Source organism: Prionailurus bengalensis, chromosome C2 (assembly GCF_016509475.1).
Source record: "Prionailurus bengalensis isolate Pbe53 chromosome C2, Fcat_Pben_1.1_paternal_pri, whole genome shotgun sequence".
Lineage (NCBI taxonomy): Eukaryota > Metazoa > Chordata > Mammalia > Carnivora > Felidae > Prionailurus > Prionailurus bengalensis.
In genome coordinates this window covers 9,095,808-9,121,574 of record NC_057350.1, presented here as the reverse complement: position 1 = coordinate 9,121,574, position 25,767 = coordinate 9,095,808, and the positions used below count along the sequence as shown (strand labels likewise).

The 25,767-nt window shown below is 49.8% G+C and overlaps 1 protein-coding gene across 2 annotated transcripts; it reads left to right on the top strand.

The window, feature by feature from the left end:
* Positions 1–1,123: 1,123 nt before the first annotated feature.
* On the top strand, positions 1,124–21,644 carry CHAF1B (chromatin assembly factor 1 subunit B). 2 transcript variants are annotated; one of them, XM_043593631.1, is made up of 14 exons: positions 1,124–1,243; positions 1,988–2,181; positions 2,633–2,765; positions 4,890–5,007; positions 5,717–5,820; positions 8,278–8,374; positions 10,218–10,302; positions 11,474–11,567; positions 15,031–15,100; positions 15,199–15,290; positions 17,079–17,241; positions 18,408–18,770; positions 20,207–20,301; positions 20,858–21,644. In XM_043593631.1, the coding sequence occupies exons 2-14, from the start codon at positions 2,056–2,058 to the stop codon at positions 20,947–20,949; spliced, it is 1,632 nt and encodes a 543-aa protein (XP_043449566.1). In that variant the 5' UTR covers positions 1,124–1,243; positions 1,988–2,055; the 3' UTR covers positions 20,950–21,644. The 2 variants fall into 2 exon arrangements, with proteins under 2 accessions (XP_043449566.1, XP_043449567.1); XM_043593632.1 differs by lacking the exon at positions 18,408–18,770.
* The last annotated feature ends 4,123 nt before the right edge of the window (positions 21,645–25,767 follow it).

Sequence of the window (25,767 nt, the reverse complement as noted above, 5' to 3'; positions counted from 1 at the left end):
TTGCTAAAGGAATTAGAAACCTGTTTAAGTTTAGTGCACTGATATCCAGGGAGGGGGTGAAGGGAGAGGGAGAGATGAAGATGGGAAGGGTGGGGAATGGGAGAGTCACCTGGGGGAGGCTGGCAGCCTTGTCTTCTGCAAGGTTGCACAGGGCAGCACTCGTTTTGGAAAGTCCTTTGGTCTTGAAGACTCAGAAACCTGCTGTTAGCATGAGAGTGTCCATCTGTCATCTCGTCCCAACCAAGCTCCCAGACAAATATACACAGAATTCCAGTTAATTTGTAATGAGAAAATTGCCTTTGAGACACATGAGCCCACATGACCTGCTCATTCATGTCTAAATGCTTCCGGGTCTTTGCTCCATCCATGCTTTCCCATCGCGGATCCCACTGCTCCCCCTTTATGCCTCTGTTGTCAACTGTGAGTTTCTTTAACTTGAATTCCCATTTCCCAGAGCTGCTCATCCAAAACTATTACCTGAAGCCCATTTAAAATGCCCTCTTCAAATTTCCTTTGAGCCCTTAAATCCGAAATAACCGCGTCCTGAGAACTGTAAGAGCACATTGTTCCTTATACACCACTTTTCACTTTATCTTTTTAAAATAATTATTTGTGTACAGGAGACCAGAAGACCGTCAGCTTGAAACTCCAGAGATGGAGACAGGGCCTGATGCAGGTTACAGCTCTCAAATATTCGCTGTGAAAGAATACCAGTGACAGACGGGGTTGGTCTTGGGCGGGTCTCAGAGTTGTAGCCCGCCCACCAGTCGTACAGGGCCGTTCTTTTCCTTTAACCCGACTGTAAACTCCCTGAGAGTAAGTCTGAGTCAGTTTCGCTCTCCACTGCTTATTCAGCTCCGGCACAGGGTGCAGAGTCTAGCAGATGCTCAGTAAATGTTAAAAGAGTTAATCAAAAAGGGAAGAAATGATTGAATGAATGAGTCGATAACTCACCTATTCTTCCACCGATGCGTCGGTCGGACAGGTAATTAACTGAATTAGCAGCGGCCCAACGGGACTCCGAGGACTCCGCAGCTCTGGACCACCCTCTGCAGCCCGAGCAAGGGCGGGGCGCCACGTAATCCCGCCCATGCGAAGGCGGGGCTCCCCGAGAATCCCGCCTACAAAGAGGCGGGTCGTACCTGGAATCCCGCCCCCCCTGAGGCGGGGCCTGTGGCGCGCGGGAAGAAGCGTAAGCGGCGGCGGGAGCTGGCTGTGCAGCCGACTGACCGCGTCCCTGCAGGTATTGCTTCCCTGGCGCCGGCTCCGGCGTCCCCACGGTCTCCCCGCGGGGCCGAGCGAGAGCGAGAGGGTCTCGCTGAGGGCGGGCCGCGGGGTCCCGGCACAGCTCCGGACGGCGTGCGTTTGCGCGCTCTGCGGCTCCCCGCCCCGGCTCCGTGCGGCCTCCTCCCCAACAGGCCCGCTTTCGGCTTTCCGGCCGAGCGCTTGGTCCCGTGCGGCCTGGGAACGGGGCGGGGGGTGGGGGGATGTCCCCTCTGGTTCCCTCGCCTCGGTTTTCTACCCTGGGCGACCCTCTCCTCCTGGCGGCCCCAGCCGCCTGGGAAGTGGGTGTCTCTCGAAGCCCCCTGACCCCCCAAGCTGTCCACTTGCCCTGGCAGCTTCTCCCGGGAGGCCGCTAGCCCTGGGCAGCCCCTTCCGCCGCGCGACCCGGCCCCTGACTCTCCCCGAACGCCCTCCAACCCCCACTAAGCGGGGGCGGTCGCGCCGTAGGGTCGGCCCCTCGATTTCCTCTGCCTGGGTGTTCCATTTTGCTCTTTCCGGACCTAGCAGTAGAATAAACTTCCAACAGCCGCGGCTCAGCGAAGCATTTTAGGTGAACCTGCAAGGTGTTACATTAGAGGTCAACACTAACATCCTTTCCCACTACAGCGTGCAGTTTTAATGGTTAGCAGGGCTCCTGGCTCATAGTAAGTGTTCAGTACACCTTTCCTGCTGTAATATTCAGTTCATTATCGACGATTTTCAGCTTTCCTCTGTCTTTGGGTAAAGAACGGTGCCCGACGGATTTGTGTTGCTCCATCAAGACTCGGGAGGATGAAAGTCATTACCTGCGAAATAGCCTGGCACAACAAGGAGCCGGTGTACAGCCTGGACTTCCAGCATGGCACCGCCGGGAGGATCCACAGACTGGCGTCGGCCGGTGTAGACACGGCGGTTAGGGTAAGTGGGGCGGAGAGAGAAAGGCCCTGAGAAGCACTACTGAGGGTGCATGTGCATTCTCCATTCTTTTCTTTGAAACAAAAGTCTACAAACTCAAACCAATCCGTCATCTGGCCCAGAGGGATGAATTCTCCGGGCCTTGAGTGAACCATGAAAGCAAAAGAAAGCTTTGTTCCTTGAGTAATGTTTCCCAGATTGGTAAACGGGAGGCTCATTATTTTTAAGAATCCTGAGCCAGTTCCTGTTGGGGAACGGTTTGCAGGAGAAAGAGGAAGGAGGGAGGGCAGCAAGCCATGGGGTTGCTGGTTTATGTTTCAGAGCAAAGTTCCACTTTACGTTTCAAAAGAAAAACTATTTTCTTACTGAAACTAAGCACAGTGTTGTTTTAGTAAGCACAGATTGGCAAGTGCTCACTGTATGTTTCCCTGAATGAATGTTTTGGTATCAACAGATCTGGAAGGTGGAAAAAGGACCCGATGGAAAGGCCATTGTTGAATTTTTGTCCAATCTTGCCCGCCATACCAAAGCTGTCAATGTCGTGCGTTTTTCTCCGAATGGGGAAATTTTAGCATCAGGAGGAGATGGTGAGTACTAGTATTATCCTTCAAAATTCCTTAGAAACCAGATACCTGTGTGTCTCACGTTAAATAGCGAGATTTGAGCTAGGTGTGATTAAAGAAAAATTTTTCTTTTAATGTTGATTTATTTTTGAAAGAGAGTGCGAGCGGAGGAGGGCCAGAGAGAGAGGGAGACACAGGATCTGAAGTGGGCTCCAGGCTCTGAGCTGTCAGCATAGAGCCCGACCCGACGCATGGCTCAAACTCACAAACGGTGAGGTCATGACCTGAGCCAAAGTTGGACGCTTAACCTCCTGAGCCACACAGGTGCTCCTGTACCACTTTTTCATTTTAGGGGTCATTTGACCTCAGTGTGTCATTTAGATAGCTCAGTAAAATAGCGTTCTGGGGAAGCACGAGGGGATGGAAGACAGTAAGTTTAACCGGAAAAGACCTGTTTGACAATGGCCCCTCCCCAACTTTCGCCAGGATCCGCTGCCCGGTGGAGACGAGTAGGAAGGTGCCCACCATTTTGTCAGAGTCCCAACACACCTGTCCTGGCTTTGATTGCTAGTTTAGTATCTAAGTGATCACAGCCTTTCCCACATCTCTTTGTAATTAATTGATTCGCTGGGGGAGTATTGTCTGAATGATCCTCTAAATCATGTTTGTTTCCTGGGAATATATTGACTCCTATTTTCTGCTTGTGTTTACGTGGCATAAAGATTGCCTTGAATTTGTAGATTTATTTGGGATACGTTGCCATCTTCACAATATTAAATGTTAAACCCATAAAACTGGGACTTTTTCCTAAGCAGTTTACTAACTCGTTCTTCCTTTTTCCTTATGGTTTTACTAAAAAGTAAATCGTTTTCCCACGCTTTGACACCAGAACAGTCTACAGGTTAGTACAAAATAAAACAGAAATCACAGACTTTGCAGGAGGAGGAAAGACACCTGGTTAAGTTCAGTGCCACGGTGTCCAGGGTGTTTGTGCACAGAGGGAAAGGCGGGAAGTGGGGACTGTCCCTGGGGGAGGCTGACAGGCTGTCTTCTGAGAGGGTGTACAGGGCAGCACTTGTCGGGCAAAGCCCTTTGGCTTTGGGGGCCCAGAAACCTGTTAACGGTGGAGAGTGTCCACTTGTCAGTGTCAAGGCTGATCTCCTTTCCACCAAGCTCCTGGGATTCCGGTGCACTTGGAGTGAGAACACGTGTGCCCACACAGCTGGTGTGCTCATTGTCCTACTGGCATTCAGAGGGAGGCCAAGAGGTGCTCAGGCTTAGGTGGTGAGTTTGGGGTCAGAGCACAAGGGCTAATAGCACTCAGACAATTGATGACGTCAGGCCAAGATACCTGCTGCATCCGTGTGTGTAGCTAATGTGTCCGTGGCTTACTTTGTGCAAGGCATTGTGTTATAAGTGCTTTATGCATATTCACTCATTTAATCCTTGAGACAGCCCTATGAGATAGGTATGCGGTTACCCCCATTTTACAGGTCAAGTGACTGAGGAGTCGAGATGCTAAGTCCTGCTGAAGGTTACACAGGAACCATTTGCCAGGCCTTGCGGGTGGCTCTTTGTGGCTCTTTGTTTTTTCCTATTCAGCCATTCATAGGTTATGCCTTAGGATTTGTGAAGGTAGTCAGCCACTTTGCAGTGGTGTTTTGCTGGCCTGGGGACCCTTCTGTTTAATTTGACCTTGTATAACACTTAATCTGGTGTGAGTTTGATTTTAGAGGTTGGTTGTTTTTTTTTGTTGTTGTTTTTTTTTTAGGTTTATCTTATTTGAGAGAGAGGGACAGTGTGCACGAGCAGGGAAGGGGCAGAGAGTAAGGGAGAGAGAGAATCCCAAGCTGGCTGTGCACTGTCAGTGCAGAGCCTGATGAGGGGCTCCAACTCATGAACCGTGAGATCACGACCTGAGCTGAAACCAAGAATCGGACACTTAACCCACTGAGCCACCCAGGCGCCCCAGATTCTGGAGTTTTAGATCAGAAGGCAAACCTGTTTTTCCTGTCGAAATTCTTAGAAGTCCGTCATTGTGACCATACTGTCTGTTGAACAACATAAATAGGACTTCAAGCCCTAAAAGCCCAGAAATGAAGGAGCATGCAAAAAGCGTGGCTTATCTTTCACTGAATCACTCCACAGATGCCGTCATCCTGTTGTGGAAGGTGAATGATAATAAGGAGCCAGAACAGATTGCTTTTCAGGATGATGATGAGGCCCAGCTGAACAAGGAGAATTGGACTGTCGTAAAAACCCTGAGGTAACTTGGACAGGGACCATGGGAGTGCCTTATCTAACTGCTCTGAGAGCATTAAACTCACGTGCATTTTTTTATTAAAAAAAAAAAAAATGTTCTTTTGAGTAAGCTCTATGCCCAACATGGGGCTTGAACTCACAGCCCTGAGATCAGGAGTCCTATGCTTTACTGACTGAGCCAATCCAGGCGCCCTGCATTTTGACTTATATCGTACTTAAACCTTTTACTTACACAAGGCAGAGATAAGAGAATCATTTTAAAAGCTAGAAACATGATTAAAATGGATTTTATTTCTGCTGTAAAATTTTCTTTAGTCAGATTGAATCAATTACAAAGATACAAGTACCTCTGAAGGTGGTAGATTATAGCTGCAGCTAATAGAGTTCCAGTGGAAGTTTCTAAAATCCTATTTTTAAAAATTTTTTTTTTAAACTTTGAGAGACAGAGTACGAGCAGGGGAGGGGCAGAGAGAGAGAGAGAGAGAGAGAGAGAGAGAGAGAGAGAGAGAGAATCCCAAGGAGGCTCCACGCTGCCAGCGCAGAGCCCAACATGGGGCTCAAACCCACGAAACCATGAGACCATGACCTGAGCTGAAACCAAGAGTCAGTTGAGCCACCCAGGAGCCCCCCTCTAAAATCCTATTCTCGTGTATGGTCTCTGAGTTTGCTTACAAGTTTCTGATGTTTTTTTCTTTTTCTTCTTTGGATTGTAGAGGCCACTTGGAAGATGTGTACGATATTTGCTGGGCAACTGACGGGAATCTAATGGCTTCTGCCTCTGTGGATAACACGGCCATCATATGGGATGTCAGTAAAGGTAGCCAATACGTTTCTGTTCTTGTCAGGGGGAAGGACTTTCTAAGGGTCTAAAAAGCTAACCTACTTGACCTTTCATGGCATAAGAGTTTCTTTAGTGAACTAAAATAGCTATTTGGCTCAGTAGGGTAGGGATTAGCCTCCTGTATCATGGATCCAACTCAGAGTGGTCACGTGTATGAGGGTTTCTGAGTTACTGGTGCCAAAGCAAGGTGCATCCCACATGCTTGGGGGGTGTAGACATGTTGGGGGCAGGGCTAATGCCTGCCTTTGCAGAACTTAGGATCTCAGGAAGGTTAGCACGTCGTCATGATGGGGCATTGAATGGTCAGTGTTGGGAGAGGTAGGAGCTGGCATCCGTTTGAGGAGACAGAGGACAGCCGAGGACACCTCACTGCTTTTACAGGACCTGTTTTCTGTTTGGGGAGACAGGAGACACGAGACACATGAGAAGTTATAAAAATTGCCGTGAAATGCTTTGCCTGCCCTTTTTGCAGGCTGTGGATTCTCCCCCGGCCCGAGGGCCCTGGCGGGGGGAGTCAGGGCAGAGCGGGCATCCCACCACGCTGCCTGCACATCCGGTTTATCCACTCAGTGACAGTCTCTGTCCGCCTTAGGTCCCTGCCACCTGCCATCCAATCAGACTCCCTCTGTCTCACCTCACCTCTGTCATGTTCTACCCAGTCCCTGACTTGGGCAGAATGGAGGGCCGGTGTCCCTGTCTTCTCTTCCCCACATCTGGCCATTGCCCTGGATAATTTCACCGTGTGTGTGGACAGTCCACCCAGCAGCCCCCTGAAGCCAGTTGTAATGACCTTGAACGTTGCCAGGTCTTGATATCCTACATGATCGTGGCTGCCATCTAACGGGGTGTTAGTAGTGATGGCGCTGGGAAGGGGCCGCAGAGTGAAAGGCTGATCGGAGAAGGTTGCTCCAAGACTTGAATGCGGGAGGGAAGAGGCTCCAGCCTGTGGAAGCAGCCAGTGCAGAGGCCCTGCGGGGAGCTGCTTGTGAGGCAGGACAGGTCCCGCAGAAAGTCCCTCTTCAGAAAACCCTACTCACACACTGACCTAATGATAGCAGTTGTGGGTTAAAAAGCCTCTTGTGGGGCACTTGGGTGGCTCAGTCGGTTAAGTGTCCCCAACTCTTGATCAGCTCAGGTCATGATCTCATGGTTCATGAGATCGAGTCCCGTGTCGGGCTCTGCATTCACAGGGCAGAGCCTGCTTGGGACTTTCTCCCTCTCTCGCTGCTCCTCCCCTGCTCATGCTCTCTCTCCCTCAAAATAAATAAACTTTAAAAAGAGGGGCCCCTGGGTGGCTCAGTCAGTTGGGCCTCTGACTTCGGCTCGGGTCATGATCTTGCACTCTGTGAGTTTGAGCCCCACTTCGGGCTCTGTGCTGACAGCTCAGAGCTTGGAGCCTGCTTCGGATTCTGTGTCTCTTTCTCTCTCTGCCTCTCTGCCTCTCATGCTCTCTGTCGCTCACTCTCTCAAAAATAAACATTAAAAAAATTAAAAAAAAAAAAAGCCTCTGTTGTAAAACTCAGGGTCATTTGAGAAGATGCTGTCACCCGGCTGCAGGCCACCTTACTCTCACAGACCCCCAAAAACACTGGCAAGAAGGCGAGGGGGAAGGAAAGTTAGCCTGAAGCACCCTCGCTGCATTTCACATGGAGGGCGGGTCCCAGGGTCACAGGAGTGTAGACCCCTCTGCAGAGAAGAGCCATTTGAGTTGTTTTTGTTTGTCTGTTTTTTAAGAATGGCCAGGGTTCCATAACTGTCTCTGCTTTTTATCTGGGTAATCTTTGTGTGCTGCTGGTTTTCTCTCTTTCCACAGAGTCCCTTTTCCATCACTATTGGCTTTGCCCGGCCCTTGCCTCCCGCCTGGCCTGATGTCCCCTCCTAACTAGTGGTACTTCCTGTGTCCTCTGTGACCCTCCGTCTTGTCTTCACGATGCAGGTCACTTCCCAGCCGAGTGTTCCTCTCGGCCACACCTCGAATTCCCAGAACCTTTTCCTGATACACGAGGGTCGCTGTCACATACCTCCTGTCCTCATCTTGCCGTTTTGGCATTGGACCTCACCCTGTAGACTTCTCAGTGACCCATTGTTCCGTGTGCTGAGGATCGGCTTACAAAACCTCCTTCATAGCCCCCCTCACCCTGCCCTGTAGGGAGAGCTGACCTCAGCTCGTGCCTTGCCGACCCTCACCGTGGCCTCTTAGCTCCCCCGTCTATACCATGCTCAGCTGGCTTGCCTTTTGATGGTGTGTCCCTCCCCCAAAGCAGCAGGCTCCTGGGGAGTGCGGGCCGTGTAAAGTCCCCTTTGTCCCCCAGGAGCCTGACACGGCGCCTGCTAAATGACAGGAGGGTATGAAGGGCGCAGTACTTAAACTGTACTTTTTTCTGCTTGTGCTCGAGTAGGCTTTAGTAAAGCTGTCATGTGCTTTATTCGCAGGACAGAAGATCTCTATCTTTAATGAACATAAAAGTTACGTCCAAGGAGTAACCTGGGACCCCTTGGGTCAGTATGTTGCCACCCTGAGCTGTGACAGGTACGTCAGGATTTGGCAAGTTGTCTTCTCTGCTGGCTTGAGATTTCCTGCAGAGGGATTTTCATCACCATTTACCAATCTGAAGCCCGGTCTAGCTTTGCTTCTTGTTCTTGGTTTCATGTCAAGCATTTGGTTTTACTGTTACTCTCCCACCGTAACGTGAAAGTGGAAACTAATTAGGGCAAGTGCCTTATATGTAGTACTTAGCAAATCTTTATTGAATGGGTGAATGAATGTAGAGGGAGTTTTGAATTGCATTTGAATTTCACGGACAGCATTTGTTTATTGTTTTTCTTTTTTTTTTTTTTTTTTTTTTTTGAGACAGAGGGCATAAGTGAGCAAGAGGCAAGGAAAGAGGGAGAGAGAGAATCTTGTGAGGGGCAGAGAGAGAGAGAATCTTGTGAGAGGCAGAGAAGAGAGAGAAGCGGGGCTCGTTCATAGGCAACGTTTAAAAAAAGTCTTTTATAAATACGACTTCTGTAAGAAGGGGTTGCTAGTGGTTGGGTTGGAATTTTCCCTTCCCCTTCCCTTCCCTTCCCTCCTCCTTTCTTTAAAAAAGAAAAAAATTTAACATTTATTTTTGAGAGGCAGAGCATGAGCCGGAGAGGGTCAGAGAGCGAGAGAAACACAGAATCTGAAACAGGCTTCAGGCTCTGAGCTGTCAGCACAGAGCCTGACACGGGGCTGAAACCCATGAACTGCGACATTGTGACCTGAGCCAAAGTTGGACGCGTAACCGACTGAGCCACCCAGGCGCCCCTGTTTATTTATTTTTTTAAGTTTGTTTATTTTGAGAGAGAAAGAGAGGGGGAATCTCAAGCAGGTTCTGTGCTAATGTGAGGCTCAAACTCACAACCATGAGATCATGACCTGAGCCGAAATCGAGAGTGGGACGCTTAACTGACTGAGCCATCCAGGTGTCCCTGGGTGTTTCGTGTTTTTTTGTTTTTTTTTTTTTAAGATTTTATTTATAAGTAATCTCTACACCCACCGCAGGGCTTGAACTCACAACCCTGAGATCAAGAGTCTCCTGCCCCACCAACTGAGCCAGCCAGGCATCTTTCTTTCATTTTTTGATTATAGTTTACTACTGCAGTCATTTCAATGACTCCATTTAAGTTAATGTAAACATAGAATATTTCGTCTTTCCCGAAAGAAGGTTTGTTGTGGTGTTTACTGGCATCATTCATTTAATCGTATTCTTGGAACAAAGAACTAAGAATCAGAGGTGGTGGGTGTACTACTCATCAGTCAAGGTCATCCTTTTGAGTATTTTTCCAACTTCTTTTAATCATAACATGTTTGATTTCAGACGGCCCAGCAGTGTGGATGAGTTAGTGTTTTTGAATCGAAGCATCTCCTGTTACGTTCCACGTACATTTATTTTCTGATCTGTATGTTTTATTCGGGCAGTTGGGAGTGAAATGACCTGATTAGCTAGTGGGAATAATACGAATTAGCAAGAAGCAAATTTATCTGTTGGTGTTTTCCTGACTTGCAAATCCCTGAGGGTGAGACCGTTCGATACAAGAGAAATGTCACTGCAGTCCTACAAACTGCCCCTGGGCCAAGTGTCAAGGCCTGAAAAGGCGAGGCCTGACGAGCATCTTACTTGACAAGTTGAAACACTCGATAAAAAGTGAAGTTCTGGCCCGTTTCCTCACTTCATTAGTGACCTCCTTTGGGTGGTTTGCTTCTGTCATAATGAGTTAAGTGGGACAGTCATAAATGGTTTTGGAGGCTGACCTGGTCTAATCGGCCTGCAGTTTTGATGCTAGATTATTTCTGTGTGGAACACTTCGTTCACTAGAAGAGATCAGTCAGAATGTTTTTCTTTCTTTAGGATCCTCAGGGTGTACAGCACCCAGAAGAAACGTGTGGCTTTTAATGTCTCAAAGATGCTGTCTGGAATAGGGGCCGAAGGAGAGGTATGAAGTGTTGACTTTCTGTGTTAGCAGTGCTTCAGGAAGTCACCAGCTCCTCCGTGTCCTACAGCTAAGTCCCTGGTCTCAGGCACCTGACACTTGAACTACTGTGCGCTTCCTCAGGTCCAGCCAAGGCTCAGTTAGTGTGTTGGGCTGGTCTGCATGGAAATGGGGACATCCGGGGGCCAGGGGAGAGCTGCCGATGGTGGGTAGAGGTGTCCAACCCCAGCTCACTGTGGAGTCGCCTGGAAGCATTAAGAGACATGTGTGCCTGCCCCCCACCCCCCAGGCGTGTGTGATTCGCTTGACTTGAGGTAGGCAGGGCCTCTGGGATTCTGAGGTGTAGGGAGAGTCGCGAGCGTCTGACCGAGGGGGACCCGGCCCTATGCCGCAGGAAGGTGGCAGCGGGCAGTAGGCCGTCTTGGCAGGTTTAGAGCGAATGCTGCCTGCAGGACCGTGGGGACCCAGCCAGCGGTCCTAGAGGAATCAAGACCGTGGAGGCAGGCACTTAGACAAAAGGGAGCAGGTTGGTCACTGGAACCAAAAAGGGATGTGGTGCAAACCTGGGCCTCAAGCAGCTGGCGGGGCCAAGCGGGCCACGAGCTGACAAAATGGGGAGCTCATGTACAGTAAGGAGGGTAATGCCGGGTCTTTGGGTCCTTGAGACTTAAATGCTTCATGTTTATCCAGTGGCAGTGAGTGGGAGCAAAAACCGTTCCACGCAGGTGTTCAAGAAAGGTTTGAAAAGATGGGATTACCAGTTTAAGAGCGGACTAGTTTATAAGAGGTTCGTTAAGTTGGAAATTCTAAGTGGACGCACACATCATCCTGCTTTTCTCCCCGGTCTCATTGTCCAGACACACCGCTCTTGACAGTGCATGGTGTTCTCACGGAGGCTTTTTAAAAAGATAACTGTAGAACCACAAACACGCACGTAGACCTGTATGCACATACGACTTTCTGTAACGCAGGTGGGCAGTTAATCTTTGTGAGCAATCACTCTTGCGGTCTGGAGTGATTTGATTTGTAATATATTTCCCCTGTTACGTGAGTGTAATAAATGACACTATATAAAGACAGAAAAAAAAAGTGGTAAACCGTTATTGTGAATGTAAAGATTTGGATTAAAAAAAAAAAAAAGATTTGGATTAATGTTTAAACTTGTGTGCCACAGGTCCGAAGTTACCGGATGTTTCACGACGACAGCATGAAGTCATTCTTCCGTAGACTCAGTTTTACCCCTGATGGATCTTTGCTCCTCACACCAGGTGGGTTTGACAAGCTTCCGATTTGAGGCGTGATGGCAGCAGTGGGTGATTCCAGTTGCCGCTTGTCAGCTCAGTGAATCCTGATTAAAATAGCGACCCCCCAGCTTGTTCAGACATTGAAACCTCCAGGGGAGCTTCAGGAAGCACTGGTCCCCGGGTTCCACCCCCAGAGACGGTCTGATCGGTCCAGGGTGTGTGTGTTCTAGATTTTGGAATTTAAAAAATTTCCAAGTAGTTCTGATGTGCAGAGAAGTTGGGGAGCCGCTAGGCTAGTGTGACAGACATTTTTCTCTTAGATTTAACTTAAAATGTTAATGTCTTTTCACTAGGCATGTATGTAGAGGTCATAGTGCTAAAGCTAAAAGAGGTTTATTGTTTCTGTTCTCAATGAAGCAGTCTATTGTGGCAGGGACAAGTTTGGTTGGAATAACTTGAGTATGACGAAACCGCAGAATCAGCAAGGACAAGACAGGTTCATTGTCTACAGGAAGGCATGATGTTAAGCCCAGCAGCGTCAGCCGGGGCACTGATTGCCAGGGTGTTCTTAGAAGAATGTCTCCTCTCCGTGGCTTGGGTCCCATCTTTTTTATGAAGGCGATCACCTAACCCAGGGCTGGGCCAAACAGGAGGGCACAGGTCAGGTTGGCCACTAAGTATTCCAGCCCAGTTGGGCAGAGGAGGCCTGAGAGGGTGTGAATTGTACATGCGTACTTGTGATGCCTTAGGACATCGGGGATCATGTGGGAGTGACATTGGCCTGGGGAGGGGGTGTCTCAGGATCAGCAACAGGGGGTTGCTAAGTATATTAAAAGTTGCTTACTAAACTCAGTGAAAAATCTTTACTAAATGACCACTCTAAAAATATTGTTAGAATCAGGTATCAGATGGATGTCTGCTTTTGCCATTATTATTCTTTGTGGTGTTAATACATGCAGGAAGAGGAGAGAATGAAATTACAAAGATTGGAAAGAAGAAACCTTGGTGGTAGGATTATGTTTCTAGAAGATCCAAGAGATTTAAAAATATCGAATAAAAAAATCTGATAAGGTGGCTGGATACTATCTATGAAATACTTAAAAATCTTCTATACTTCTATGTACTTAGAAATATAAAAAGGAAAATTATTCCATTCATAATGCAAACCCCACAAAACATGGGGAAAAAATTTAATAAAGGCACAAAGCCTTTATCAAGACTAGAAGATCTTATTGAAGATTGTAAAACAAATTCTGAACGAAGAGATCTCAAGTTCTAAAAATTAACATACGCATTGATTTCCAATTAGGATCCTATTAGAGGCTTTTGGTTTACTTTTAGTTGGACAGCCTGCCAGCTCTGTTAGGAGAATAAATGCTGAAGAATAGATTTAATTTTTTTTAAGTTTATTATTTTTGAGAGAGAGAGAGAGCATGAGCAGGGGAGGCGCAGAGAGAGAGGGAGAGAGAGAGTCCCCAGGTGACGCCACACAGTCAGCATGGAGCCTGATGAGGGGCTTGAACTTAGAAACTGAGAGATTGTGAACTGAGCCAAAACTGAGAGACGCTTAATCAACTGAACCGCCCAGGCGCCCCAAGAATAGATTTAAAAGTATGAAAAATAGGAATAATACTTGAGCAGGCACTTTCCTAAATGTCAGCAGATACTATGGTGCCACTGTTATCAAATCAATATGGTTATTGGTAAAGGAATAAACAGATTAGTGAACCAGAGCAGAAAATCCAGAAATAGATCCCGAGATAAGGAAATCTGATATAGTGGGAAGAATGAATTATTGAGTGAATGGTGCTAGAGTGTCCAGCTGTCTGGAAGAAAATTCTATTGGACTCTTAACTTACATATGAAAATAAATTCCGGGTGAAGTCAATACTTAAATCTAAAAGGTGAAAACGTAGGACATCCTAGGGCCAGGGAAGACAGACGGAGACAGGAATCCTGGAAGCTCTGGAACTATGGGCCTGTTTGCGTTTGACGGTGAACTTTTGTACGGTGGAGGCCCAGCAAGCGAAATCAGTCGACAAGTGATGGAACTGGAAAACACCGTTTACGAGACAGGAAAGAGAGAGCTTACGTGTGTCACGTTCAGTGGCTCTTCCAAATCGATGAGAGAAAAAAAAAAACCAGAAGAAAAAGATGAGTGAAAGAAACAAGAAGGCAGTTTGTAGAGGAGCAAATTCACGTGTTCAGCACCCACAGGGAAAGGTTTGGACCCTCAGTGATAGAGAAATACAAAATAAAGTGACCTACGATTAGGGATTTCTTTATTCTCTTCAGACTAGACAAAAGTGCAAATCTCCCTGGCTGATGGGCATGCAGAATGTGGGTATTGCTGCAGGAACGTGAATTGTTACAGCCAGTTTAGAAAACAGTCTGGAAACCGTTAAATGCATGTACCTTTCAGCCCATCTGTCCCCACCCCCCACTGTCTTCAACTCTGTCTTTAAGAAATGAAAACCTAGTACATAAAGGTATATCTTCCATGATATTTATTGCAAGTATGGCTTCTAGTCGTGAAGAATAATACCGATGAACAAGACGGGTGGATGAATTACGGCATTTTCATACCAGTGAACATGGGGCAGCTAGTGAAGATACATCATCCAAGTTAGCTTTCGCGGGTGGTTGACCGAACAGAGCAACAGAAGCGAAGGTATAAAGGAGATCCTGTTTTTGTGAACTAGGCTAAAAGCCCCACCCTCTGAATATATACGCGATGGAGTTGTAACTGGGTGTTGGTTGTGCGAGCAAAGAGGAAAGAGGACACAGTGGTTTGTTCGGATGGTGGCTGTGGGGCTGGAAGGGTGGGCTGAGTCGAAGAGACTACTTGACGGAGTCTCTGTCCACCCTTCCCCACCCCCCAGCGGAGACGAAACGGTCACATGTGAAATGACGTGTGTGTGTGTGTATCAGGAAAGATACTGCTGTCTGGTGGACAGTCATTCTGTGGCCGGGTCTGGCCTGGTTGTAAGGTCATCCCAGGGTGAGTGTGTGGAAGAGCTCAAACATGGGCTCCCCCCAGAGCAAGGTCAGCTGCTTCATGGGTTGGGGGTGCAGTGGAGGCCTGGGTCTCCTGGCCGCACCAGGAAGGTGGGAAAGGCTAGTGGCAGGCTCTGGCTGGCAGCCAAGCTCAAATCCAGCGGACACAGTGGGGTGATACAGTGAGAGCGCTTCTCCAGCAGGAAGTGACTGGCCTCCCAGACGGAGGCCTGCCCGGTTCCTCCTGCCCAGGCCTGAAGCCCCCCCCGAGCAGGTGGGCCGCTCAGGGGGAGGTGACAGGTCAGTAGAGCTGGAGTAAGAGCTGAGCCCAGCCTGGGACCGTGTGTATTTGTTCTCAGTCACAAAAACACTGTCCAGGGCACATGGCTATGGGGAGAAATGTTTTACAGGCCGGGGTTGGATGCTCTTGAGTGTGTCTTCTTTCATCTAATAAAACCTCACCTCTCTCTCTCTCTTCCTGCTTCCCCAGCTGGATGTGTGGAGTCTGGAGAAAATGTAACAAATACCACCTATGTTTTCTCCAGGAAGAATCTTAAAAGGTATGCGGTGGAAGAAATCGTTGAAATGTTTACCCTTTCTTTTTGGTTTTGGTGAGTAATGGTGCCCTTTTCTAAGAAGGTCATGACCGATCTTTTAGGCCCATCGCTCACCTTCCCTGTCCTGGCAAAGCGACGCTCGCAGTTCGCTGCTGTCCCGTCTACTTTGAGTTGAGGCCGGTGGTGGAAACAGGTACGTTAGAGCCACCGTGGTTGTATTGGGTCTTGGCCGAGGCAGGTCACCAGGCTGCGGGGGTTGTGATGTGGGCTTTCTCCCGTGGGGGGCACCGCTCTGTGGGTTTGGTGCGGTTGAGTTACCGTGAAGAGCAGGAGCAAAGCCCGAGGTTATCAAAATTGTCCAGTGTTCATCTTGTCTAGAAGATGCTGACTTCGCTTCACTTTTAAAGGAATGAAAGTAATTTTTTTTAATCCAGAGCAGATTGAATGTCGTTCAGTATTCGTTTCCTGTGCAGTAAAATGATGGTTTTTTTAGTTTTTTTTTCCCCTCAAGGTTTTTCTCATTATCAGGGGCTTTAGTCGGATTCCGAGGGGCCTTGGTGTAATTTTCTCAGGTTTCTTGTGCTTGGGGTTCATTGAGCTCTTAGATCTATGGGTTTATAGTTTTCATCACCTTTGGGGAATTTCAGCCGTTACAGTGTCAAATGTCTTTTCTGTCATCCCCCTTCCTGCCCACAAGGGGCTCCGCTTACATGTGCATTAGGCCATTTGAGGTTGGTCCCGAGTTCACTGACGATCTGCTTGCTTTTTTCCTTCTCAGTACTTCCGTTTTCTGTACTCTGTGTCCCATGTCTCTACTTAACACACTCCATCCTTCCTCCTCTTGAACATGTAGGATAGTTTTTGTAATAACTTTTAATGACTTTGTGTACAAAGGATTCGTTTTGATTTTTTTTTTTTTCCTTCATTGTGGGTCATATTTTCTTTGCGTGTCTAGTAATTTTTCATTAGATGCCGGACATTGTGAATTTTACCTCCGTGGATGCTGGGTATATTTTCATAAATATTCTTGAGCTTTGTTCTGGGAGGCAGTGAAGTTACTCGGAGACACCGTGCCGCTTATCCTCGTTCGGTGGGACCACGGCAGCATGTGGTCCAGAGCTAATTTCCCCACTGCAGAAGCAGAGCCGCCTGAGTAATCGGTGCCCCGTGAAATAGGTTTCCCACTCTGGGTGGAGGAACACACTCTGTCCGGCCTTGCGTGAGCTTCGGGAATGACTCTCTCTTTCCAGTAGTTCTTGCTCTGGCCTCGGGTGGTTTCCTCACTTGCAAGTGCTGATCAGGGCTCAGCTGGAGACCTGAGAGGGCCTGTAGGTCTGTGCCTGTGAACTCCGGCTGCCCGGGCCTCCCTGCTTCATCCTCTACCTCTCCCTCTCCCGGGCCTGGCAGCTCCAGGCAGCAAGCTGGATGTAGGATTTCCTCCTTGACTTCCCGTCCCCCAGAGATCACTGTCCTCAGTGCCTGATGGTCAGAAGTCTTGGAAAACATTATTTTGTAGATTTTGCCTGGTATTTCAGTTGCTTCAGGTGGGAGGGTAAGTCAGGTCCCTCTTCCTCCAACGCTGGAAGCAGCTGTTTTAAGCTTTTTAATCCTTTCATGTGAATGAATGTAATTACCTGGAAGCTTGAAATCACCTTAATAAAATGTTTCTAGGTTACCCTTATTTTTCGTATCAGAAAGGACTTGTTCTATTCACGGGTTTTTTTGTTTTGTACCCCCACCTTTTTGGACCTTGGGTGCCCCTGAGTCTTGGATCAGGACACGGTGTCCTCATCAGGTCACGTGTGGTTGTCCTTTATTCCCATATAAATTAAAGGACTGATTTTTTTTTTTTTTGTAAAGCACATAGCAAACTAGCCTTCAGTAAAATGATGTCATTTCCGTCTCCTGAGAGAGGGCTTTTGGGAATTTGTTTCCTCTGGCTTCTGTTTTCTGCCCTTTGTCCCTGTTTTCACCCGAGCAGACGGAGCGTCACAGGAGCCGGGCACGGAGCTGGTGCACCTGCCCTACCGCCTGGTGTTTGCTGTGGCTTCTGAAGACTCTGTGCTCTTGTATGACACCCAGCAACCGTTCCCTTTTGGCTACGTGTCTAACATACATTACCACACCCTGAGTGATGTCTCCTGGTGAGTGGCCGGTGGTGAGGGAGGGTGGGCCTGGAGTAGAGCCTTGGGGCAGGGAGCATTCCAGGCTACAGGTGGCTTTTTTGGCCGGTGTTTACCAATTCTTTTTCTTTTTTTTTAATTATTTTTTTAACTTTTTTTTTTAAGTTTATTTAAAACTATTTTTTTTCTGGGGTGCCTGGGTGGCTCAGTTAGTTAAGAATCTGACTTTGGCTCAGGTCATGATCTTGTGGTCCATGAGTTCGAGCCCCACATCGGGCTCTGTGCTGACGGCTCAGAGCCTGGAGCCTGCTTCAGATTCTGTGTCTCCCTCTCTCTGCACGCTCCCCTGCTGGCTCTCAGTCTTTCTCAAAAATAAACACTAAAAAAAGTGGTTTTTTTTAACTTTTTTTCTAAGTTTATTTGAGAGAGGGAGAGCAAGCACGCATGCATGCCCATGCAAATGGGGGCGGGAGACAGAGAATCCCAAGCAGGCTGCAGCGGAGCCCTGATGTGAGCGGGGCTCAAACTCATGAACCTCAAGATCGTGACCTGGGCTGAAGTCAGATGCTTGACAGACTGAGCCACCCCGGCACCTCTTACCAATTCTTTTTAAAGGAAAGCAATAATACCGCTTCCTATTGTAACAGAAACATCTGAATGATGCCATTCAGTTGCTCCAGGGGTTCCTCTGATTCTCAGACTGAGGGAGGGGGTACCCTTTGGGCTCCCTGCTTGTTGGGGGCTTGCCAGGCCCTCTGGGCTTGCAGGAAGCCCGCACCCATGAGCTCCTGGCACCCAGAGCTGCACCCAGGGAGTCACCTTGCGCTCCGCCTCCTGCCAGTGGGGTCCTCCAAGCCCCTGGGTTCCTGATTTGTGCCCAGCTCTGCCTGGGCCTGCTCCCCCACCATCTCTTCCTTGCTCTTTACAGCCTTTTTTCTCCTTTTCGTTTTATCTTGGGGGGAGAAAAACCAAAAAAAGGAAAGGTTCTCACACTTTCATCCAGGTGAATTCGATGACAGTCCTGAGATACTGCGGTGCCCGAGAAACGCAATGGGGTTGGGAAACCAACCACCCAAAGCCTATGATTTTGCTCGAACTCCCATGGTGTCACTAGTCATGAGAGCCTGACGAGGGGCCCATAGACTTGGGTTCGGTTTCTAACCTTTTGTCCTGTTTGGGGAACAAAGGTCCAGCGATGGGGCCTTCCTGGCCATTTCTTCCACGGATGGCTACTGTTCGTTTGTGACATTCGAGAAGGATGAACTTGGAACACCTTTGAAAGAGAAGCCGGTCTTAAGCGTGGGAACTCCCGATACAGCAAAGAAAACGAAGAGTCAGCCACACCAGGGGTCTTCGCCAGGCCCCAGGCTAGTAGAGGGGACCCCCAGCAGCCCCTGCACACCCCCGCCTCAGGCAAGACCATCTCCAGCCCCAGCAGCGCCTTCCGAGGAGAAGAAGGCCCTGCAGCCCAGCACGCAGAATCCCAAAGCACCCCCATCCCGGAGGGTCACTCTGAACACGCTGCAGGCCTGGAGCAAGACAACACCCCGGTAAGAACCTCTGATGGAAGAAGAAATCGTCCCTGCGGCTTGCCAACAGGAAGCCACCAACCTTTCATGGGGGAAATGCCATAAGTACTTCACACTGCTGCCGGAGACCTCGCTAACCGTGACCTCCGCTGCGTCCCCACTTCTGCCTCTCAGGCCGGCTCCAGACCCCTGTGCACGGCCTATAGACAGTTGGCCACAGCCTGCCCTCTGGGGCCGTTCCCACTGGCCCTGCCTCACCCTTTGTCCCGTAATCTCTAGTTTGCCCCTGGAGGCCAGGGCCCTGAGCACACTCTGCCCTAGGGGCCTCTCTGCCCTTACCTTCCTCTGGGAGCCCCAGCCATCTGCGTCCCTGGTGACACTGGAGTCTCCCTGGATGTCCCTGCAGCCCTTCCTCTGTCATAACATATCACATTCAGTAGCAGGAGTTTGGTTAGGCTTCTGTTTTCCCTGTTAGGTTATCAGCCCCTTAAGGCAGGAAGCGGTTCCCCAGTCATCACCTGTTTTCTCCTGCCCAGAACAGTCATGGGCACTGAGCAGCAGGCGGGAAAATGAAAGGAACATCTTTAGGCAGTTTTTACTGCATCTGTGGACTGGCTCATGGTAAGCAGTGTCTGGTCTGATCGTGTCCCCGGGTGATGCTGCAGGTGTCTCTGTCCTTCTTCACATCACTCTGACTCCTGAGCCCGCCCGAGTTCCCCGCCCGTGCTGCAGACAGAGCCCTTCTGTTGTGCACGGCAGCTGGGGTCCAGGGGTCTTCCTAGGACTGGAAGTCCCCCGTCTGATCCTGTGGGAGTCCTGGGGAGGGAGCAGATGACGAGCACCACGTGTCTCGCTTCCTCTGCCCTGCCCGGGACTTCACTCGCCAGTCTGTAATCTGGATTACATGTAGCGTTCGGCTCTTCTCAGGTGTCTGAGTTCTGCAGACTAGCAACGTTTTTTTGTTTTTCTGTGTTTTTTGGTGGAGGAAGGGAGTGGGAAGGTGTTCTTTCAAATACTCTTATGAAACCTTTCCCCTCTTAATTTCTTGGAGTCGTCTTCTGTTGTAACTTAAAAAAAAATAGTTGTTGAAAAATAAGATTGGATTTTAAACAAGAACTGTGTTTCAGAGCTTTCCGTAGTAGAAACCATTGTCGGCTAGCCTTATATATGCGGTGTCCAGTGATGTGTTCAGCATACCACTGCAGATCAACAAAACACGGGTTTTGAAACTTTTAGGTGACTAGCGATTGACTATCATAAGCCTAATGATTGAACTTAGTACATGAACATAGTCCTTAGTTTCTAAGTGGGCACATCGACATTTAATGTCTACATGGTATGATTAGCTGAAAATTTTTAATGTTTCTTTTGGGTAGTTTTGAAATTTGGCATCATCATAAATGATTCTTAGGATACTAATGAACCATGTACCTCTTTCCTACTTTTTTTTAATTAAGGAGGATAAATTTACTACCCTTAAAGACAGAGACTCCACCAAATTCTGTACCAATTAGTATAATCTCCACCCCTTCCACAGAAGAAACTGAACCAGGTAAGTGATACTGTTATTTTAATAGAATTCAAGATATTCTTTCTCTTTTGTTCTTTTGGAAATTAACCACCTAATTTTAAGTCAGTTCTGAGAAAGCAGGGATGTATCTTATAAGACCGTCATTCAGATTCACTGGCTGCCTGTTTATTCTCGGCAGGGAGAGTACCTTTCCACGCAGGCATTCAGGGAGCTGAGTAGGTGGCAGGTTCCGGAGGGACCCCGGAGGGTCAGGGTTCTCCACCTGGGCACTTTTGACAATCTGGGTCAGATAATTCTGTGTGTGGGGGCTGTCCTGCAAGTGTGGGGTGCTTAGCACCTCTGAATGCCGATACCCATTTCTCCCCCCACCCCCGCCCCAACTTGTGACATTCTCCAGTGTCCCCACACATTGCCCAGGTGAGATCGCCCCCAGTTGAAAACCACCGGATCCTTTCCCTTATGTTCAGATAGGACCCTTGGTATCTTGTCTGGGCGCAACATTTATTTTGTGAATATCAGCTCTTAATTTTAAGCAAATGTTCACTTACTTGCCAACCTGCGCTTGTTAATGTTCTAGGGACGCCCGGGGACCCTCAGGACAGTCCTCCGGAGCCCAAGCGGCCTCGGCTTGGTGAACACAAAGGAAGTTCCCAAGGTCTGGAGCCTTGAGGAGATCTGTCTGCTGCTCGAAGGCTGCCAGGTCTGGGGACCCCCGTGCACAGAGAGGGGGGGCTAGGCCGGGGACACCGGAGACCAGTGGCAATAGGCGGAGCCTGATGGATACTCATGAATTGTTTACTGTAACAGAAGATACACATGGACCAGTTTTTCTCCAGAACTATGTTTGCACTTGTATTCAAGACACATGCTTACCTCGGAGCAGTGAACGTTTTCATAGACCGGATCTTCTTTTGAGTTTCTGAAACTGGAGCGGTTCAGCCTTGTCTAGTGTGTAACAGGGAGCCCGTCCTTGAAACACTTACAGGGAAAGTGCAGACGCTTTGCGAGCAGACCCTTCCCAAAGCTGGCATGAGAGAGGAGAAAGCTATTTGAGAAGGTTTATTCTGCTGATGTTCCCTTCTGAATAGTTGGTTTTTAGGAGTTAGTTTCCTTTCTGACTGTAAAGGTAATAAAAATGCTCGTGCTGGAAAGCTAGCGAGAATAAAGTAGGAAAAACGGGTCCGAGATGGGACTCTGCCACCCTCTTCCTGCTGGAAGGAACCATGTTGCTATGTTGGCATATTTATTTCCTTTTTTTTTTTTTTTCCCCAGGGAGAGAGTGGAGATTTCCCTTTAGAGTTTGGTATCCAAATAGGTTAACTTTTCAGATTGATTTTTCAGAATAAAAGAACTTTTCCTGAGCAGTTTTTGCCTCTGCCTTTGCTTTCCCCATCTCCGGGTTGAGGGTGTGTTCTCTCCTGCGGGGAGGGAACCAGAGCTGGGGGCTGGGCGCGCACAAGGTGCTGCCCACAGGAGGCAGTCCCTGGGAAACGTGCTCGCGGTGGCTGCTGGTCCTGCGGCAACGGGGTGGAACCCCCGTCTGGAAGCGCCCGCTGCTGCTTCTCACCCAGAGGAGGTGCTACCGTTGAATTTCAGGATGTGTGACACCTGCCACTTTGGCATAGCGGACACCATGAGTCGTGCAAGCGAGGCCTTCCCCCCACCACCCCTGGCGTTCTTCCCAGTCTGGAAGAGACGGAACCCCAGTCAAGTCTGACGGGAAGTGGCCAAGGAGTGGAGGAGTGTGCCCTTTTGAACTCAGGTCAGCAGCAACAAAGGAAAGAATTGGAAAGAGGATCAATTTGTTGCTTAATCCATAACCTAGTTACCCAGAAGAAGAGTCTGCTTCCCGTCTAGATGGGAAAGTGGCACCCGAGGGATGATTCACAGTGGACTGAACGGGGTGGGGCGGGGGGCGGTGAATGTGTGCACAGCTATGACGCCACAGGTGTGGGTTACACTCAGTATGAAGATACTTTAAGATGTCAAATGGTATCTGTTTTGACCACTGATTCTCAACCTTCACTGCACACTGAAATCACCCAAACAGGTGACAAGGATACCGTCACCTGGGTGCCTGCTCCAGAGTGTGTGGCCTGATGGGGCTGGGGGCATGGTCAGGGTTCTTGAAAAGCTGAGTAATTTTGTTTTTAATGTTTATTTTTGAGACTACGTGAGCAAGGGAGAGGCAGAGAGAGGAGACACAGAATCCGAAGCAGGCTCCAGGTTCTGAGCCGTCAGCGCAGAGCCCGATGCAGGGCTCGAACTCATGAGCCATGAGATCATGACCCGAGCCAAAGTTGGACACTTAACCCACTGAGCCACCCAGGCACCCAGAGCTCCAAGTAATTCTGACGGCCAGCCATGACTAGGTAATCCTAAGAGGAAAGCTTTCCCCGCGTATGATCTCTTCTGGTTATTTAAATACATTTCCACGGAAAGCTTTTTCTTGCTTACTCTCTGTCCTCACTGGCAGCCGTAATCCGGTAGCTCTGCTGTGTGTTTGAAAAGATAACGTGTGAGATGCCATCGGCTCCTCAGAGACAAAAGATCATTTTAAATTTCCTGAGGCTGGGGGCGCCTGGGGCAGGTGGGGGAGCTGGCGGCTCAGGCGGTTAGGGGTCAGGCTCTGCGCGGACAGTGTGGAGCCTGCTTGGGATTCTCTCTCCCTGTCTGCCGCTCGCTCTCAAAATAAACTTGAAGTTTTTTTTCCCCTGAGGCTAGAGTGAGGGATATTTCGTGGTCATCCATTCCTGTGCAAGGAGGTGCGATGATGGGTCCTGTGTTCTCGGTGAGGGAGCCCGCTTTCCTGGCCTGACTCCGTATTTGTCAACACATCTGTCTCGTGCAACAAGGTGGTGGGGGGCAGACCAGGAGCACCTTTAGCCTGAGATAGTGTTTCGAGGTACGACTCAGTTGTCAGCCGCCACTGGATGTAAGTTACAGACTCAGCCGTCAAAGCCCAAGCCGCGTAACCCTGCGTCCTGATCTAAAACCGCTTCCATCCGGCTAGTTCCCCGGGGGAAGCCTGCTGCAAAAGGAGCCCGGCCTGAAGGGCGGGTGGTAAGAACCGACTCACCACCCGGGATCTGCCGTCGTGCGGGGTGTTTGCTCCTCAGTGTTGCCGGCCATTCCTGGTGCCTCCTCACACCACAGTGGGTGACCGGGCCCGAGCCACTGTGCCAGCGGCCTCCAGGCGGGGTGCCCACCAGGGCAAGGGCGCTCGGGCAGAGAGCGAGCGTGTGCCGCCGGGGGCAGGCACGTCCGTCACGGCCGGTCCTCTTATTTCTGCCCCTGCGGCCACTCGCTGTCCTTGGGGGAGCGCTCACATCTCGTCAATGGTACTGTCGACCCTTCTTAGCAAAACAGTTGTCAGCGTCCGTTTCAACAAGTAGGTTCCAAGTCCTGGGCTCTGCAAACTTCAAGTAGGGAGGCATGGACGGTGGCGGACGGAGGGTAGAGGACGGGTGGCCCAGCCCTTCCCACCCGCACGTTCCCTTTGTTGCTCTGCTGTAGTCCAGTCGGCTCCCTCACACCTGTTGTGTGCATGTCTCTAAGGGAGGCACAGACCTCGGACAGGTTACTTCGCCAAAAGTTTCTTTACAGCTCGACTAACTGTGCCCACCTTGGCAGGGCAGAGGGTGAAGAGGAAAGGTGGGACAGAGGTGAGAAAAACTGAGGGGCTGGAGGTAAACCAGGTCGACCTTCCCCCGTCGAAGTAACAGGTACCTGTATTCTCAGGTGAGCTCTCATGGCCACTGGAGGTCGCTGTCCCCCCTGGATCCGTCCAGAGGTAGGGCTCCTGGCGACACAGCCCCGCCCCCTTCCATGTAGGCCACGGCCCTGCCAGGCTGGGAATCAAGTTGGCCACAGTGGCCCCGGACGCTGGCTTCAGTCCCTGGTGGCTGGTCCTAGAGGAGCAGGGCTTAAATTGGGGTGGGAGGGGGGTTAAGAAAGTAACATGTGAGTATCCATCTCCATTCATTCACTCATTCACTCATTCATTCAAGAAATGTATATGGGGGCATCTGGGTGGCTGGTTGGTCGGTCAAGCATCCGACTCTGGATTTCGGCTCAGGTCACGATCTCACAGTTTGTGAGTTTGAGACCCGCTTCGGGCTCTGCACAGGCTGTCCAGAGTCTGCTTGTGATTCGGCTTCCCTCTCCCTCTCTCTCTGCCCCTCCACTGCTCTCTAATAAACTTAAAAAAAGCTTATCGGGGCGCCTGGGTGGCGCAGTCGGTTAAGCGTCCGACTTCAGCCAGGTCACGATCTTGCGGTCCGTGAGTTCGAGTCCCGCGTCAGGCTCTGGGCTGATGGCTCAGAGCCTGGAGCCTGTTTCCGATTCTGTGTCTCCCTCTCTCTCTGCCCCTCCCCCGTTCATGCTCTGTCTCTCTCTGTCCCAAAAATAAATAAACGTTGAAAAAAAAAATTTTTTTTAAAAAAAAAAAAGCTTATCAAACACCCAGGTACCAGAGGATACATCAGGGAACAAGAGACAACTCCCAGAGCTTACATCCTGGTTGGGGGAGACGAGCAATAAACAAGTAAATCTACGCTGGAAGAGGACCATGGGAAAAGGGAAAGATGGGCGTCAGGGGCGGGTGGAGAGGGTTACGGCTCCAAGAGGAATGGCTCCCCTGAGAGGGTGGCGACAGCTGAGGGGGCGGAGAAACAAGCAGAGCAGGGGCCCCAGCTCTTCCAGGAACGAGGTCACAGCTCAGGGACTGATGGGCTCAGTGTCCAGGCTGGGTGTTTGAGGGTCCCCTGCACCCAGGCTTCTCCTGAGCGATGGGGGTGCTCGCACTCTGGAGACCGGGCCCGGGCCTAGGGTGACCACTGCACCGTTGTCATCGGGACAGGGAAGGCGGCTGCCACACTCTGCTGGCAGTGGAAGCTTCCTGAATCGTACATCCGGTCCAGCTCTCGCTCCAGATCAGAGAGCCACGTGTCGCACGCCGTTGTCGTGTGCTTCCTGCTTTTAAGCAAATTCTGCAGCGGTTTTAACAGCTAAGTTGTCAGAAGTGGTGGCTGTGGAAGGCGCGTCCTTCATTGTGGCCTCTGCACCTGAAGTTCTTCCTTCCTCAGCACAGACAAGGGCAAATGGGGAGCAACACACTCTCACTCGGATCCCCTACAGAAGCCCTAGGTTTCCTTAAATTTGAGCTTAGAGATGCTGTGAAGAAGTGTTGCTCCTTTTAAAAGGGTGGTAACTGGGGCGCCCGGGTGGCTCAGTCGGTTAAGCGTCCGACTTCAGCTCAGGTCATGATCTCACGGCTTGTGAGTTCGAGCCCCATGTCAGGCTCTGTGCTGACAGCTTGGAGCCTGGATCCTGCTTGGGATTCTGTGTCTCCCTCTCTCTCTGCCCATCCCCCGCTAACGCTCTGTCTCTGTCGCTCTCAAAAATAAACAAACATTAGAAAAACAATAAAGAGGGGCGCCTGGGTGGCGCAGTCGGTTAAGCGTCCGACTTCAGCCAGGTCACGAT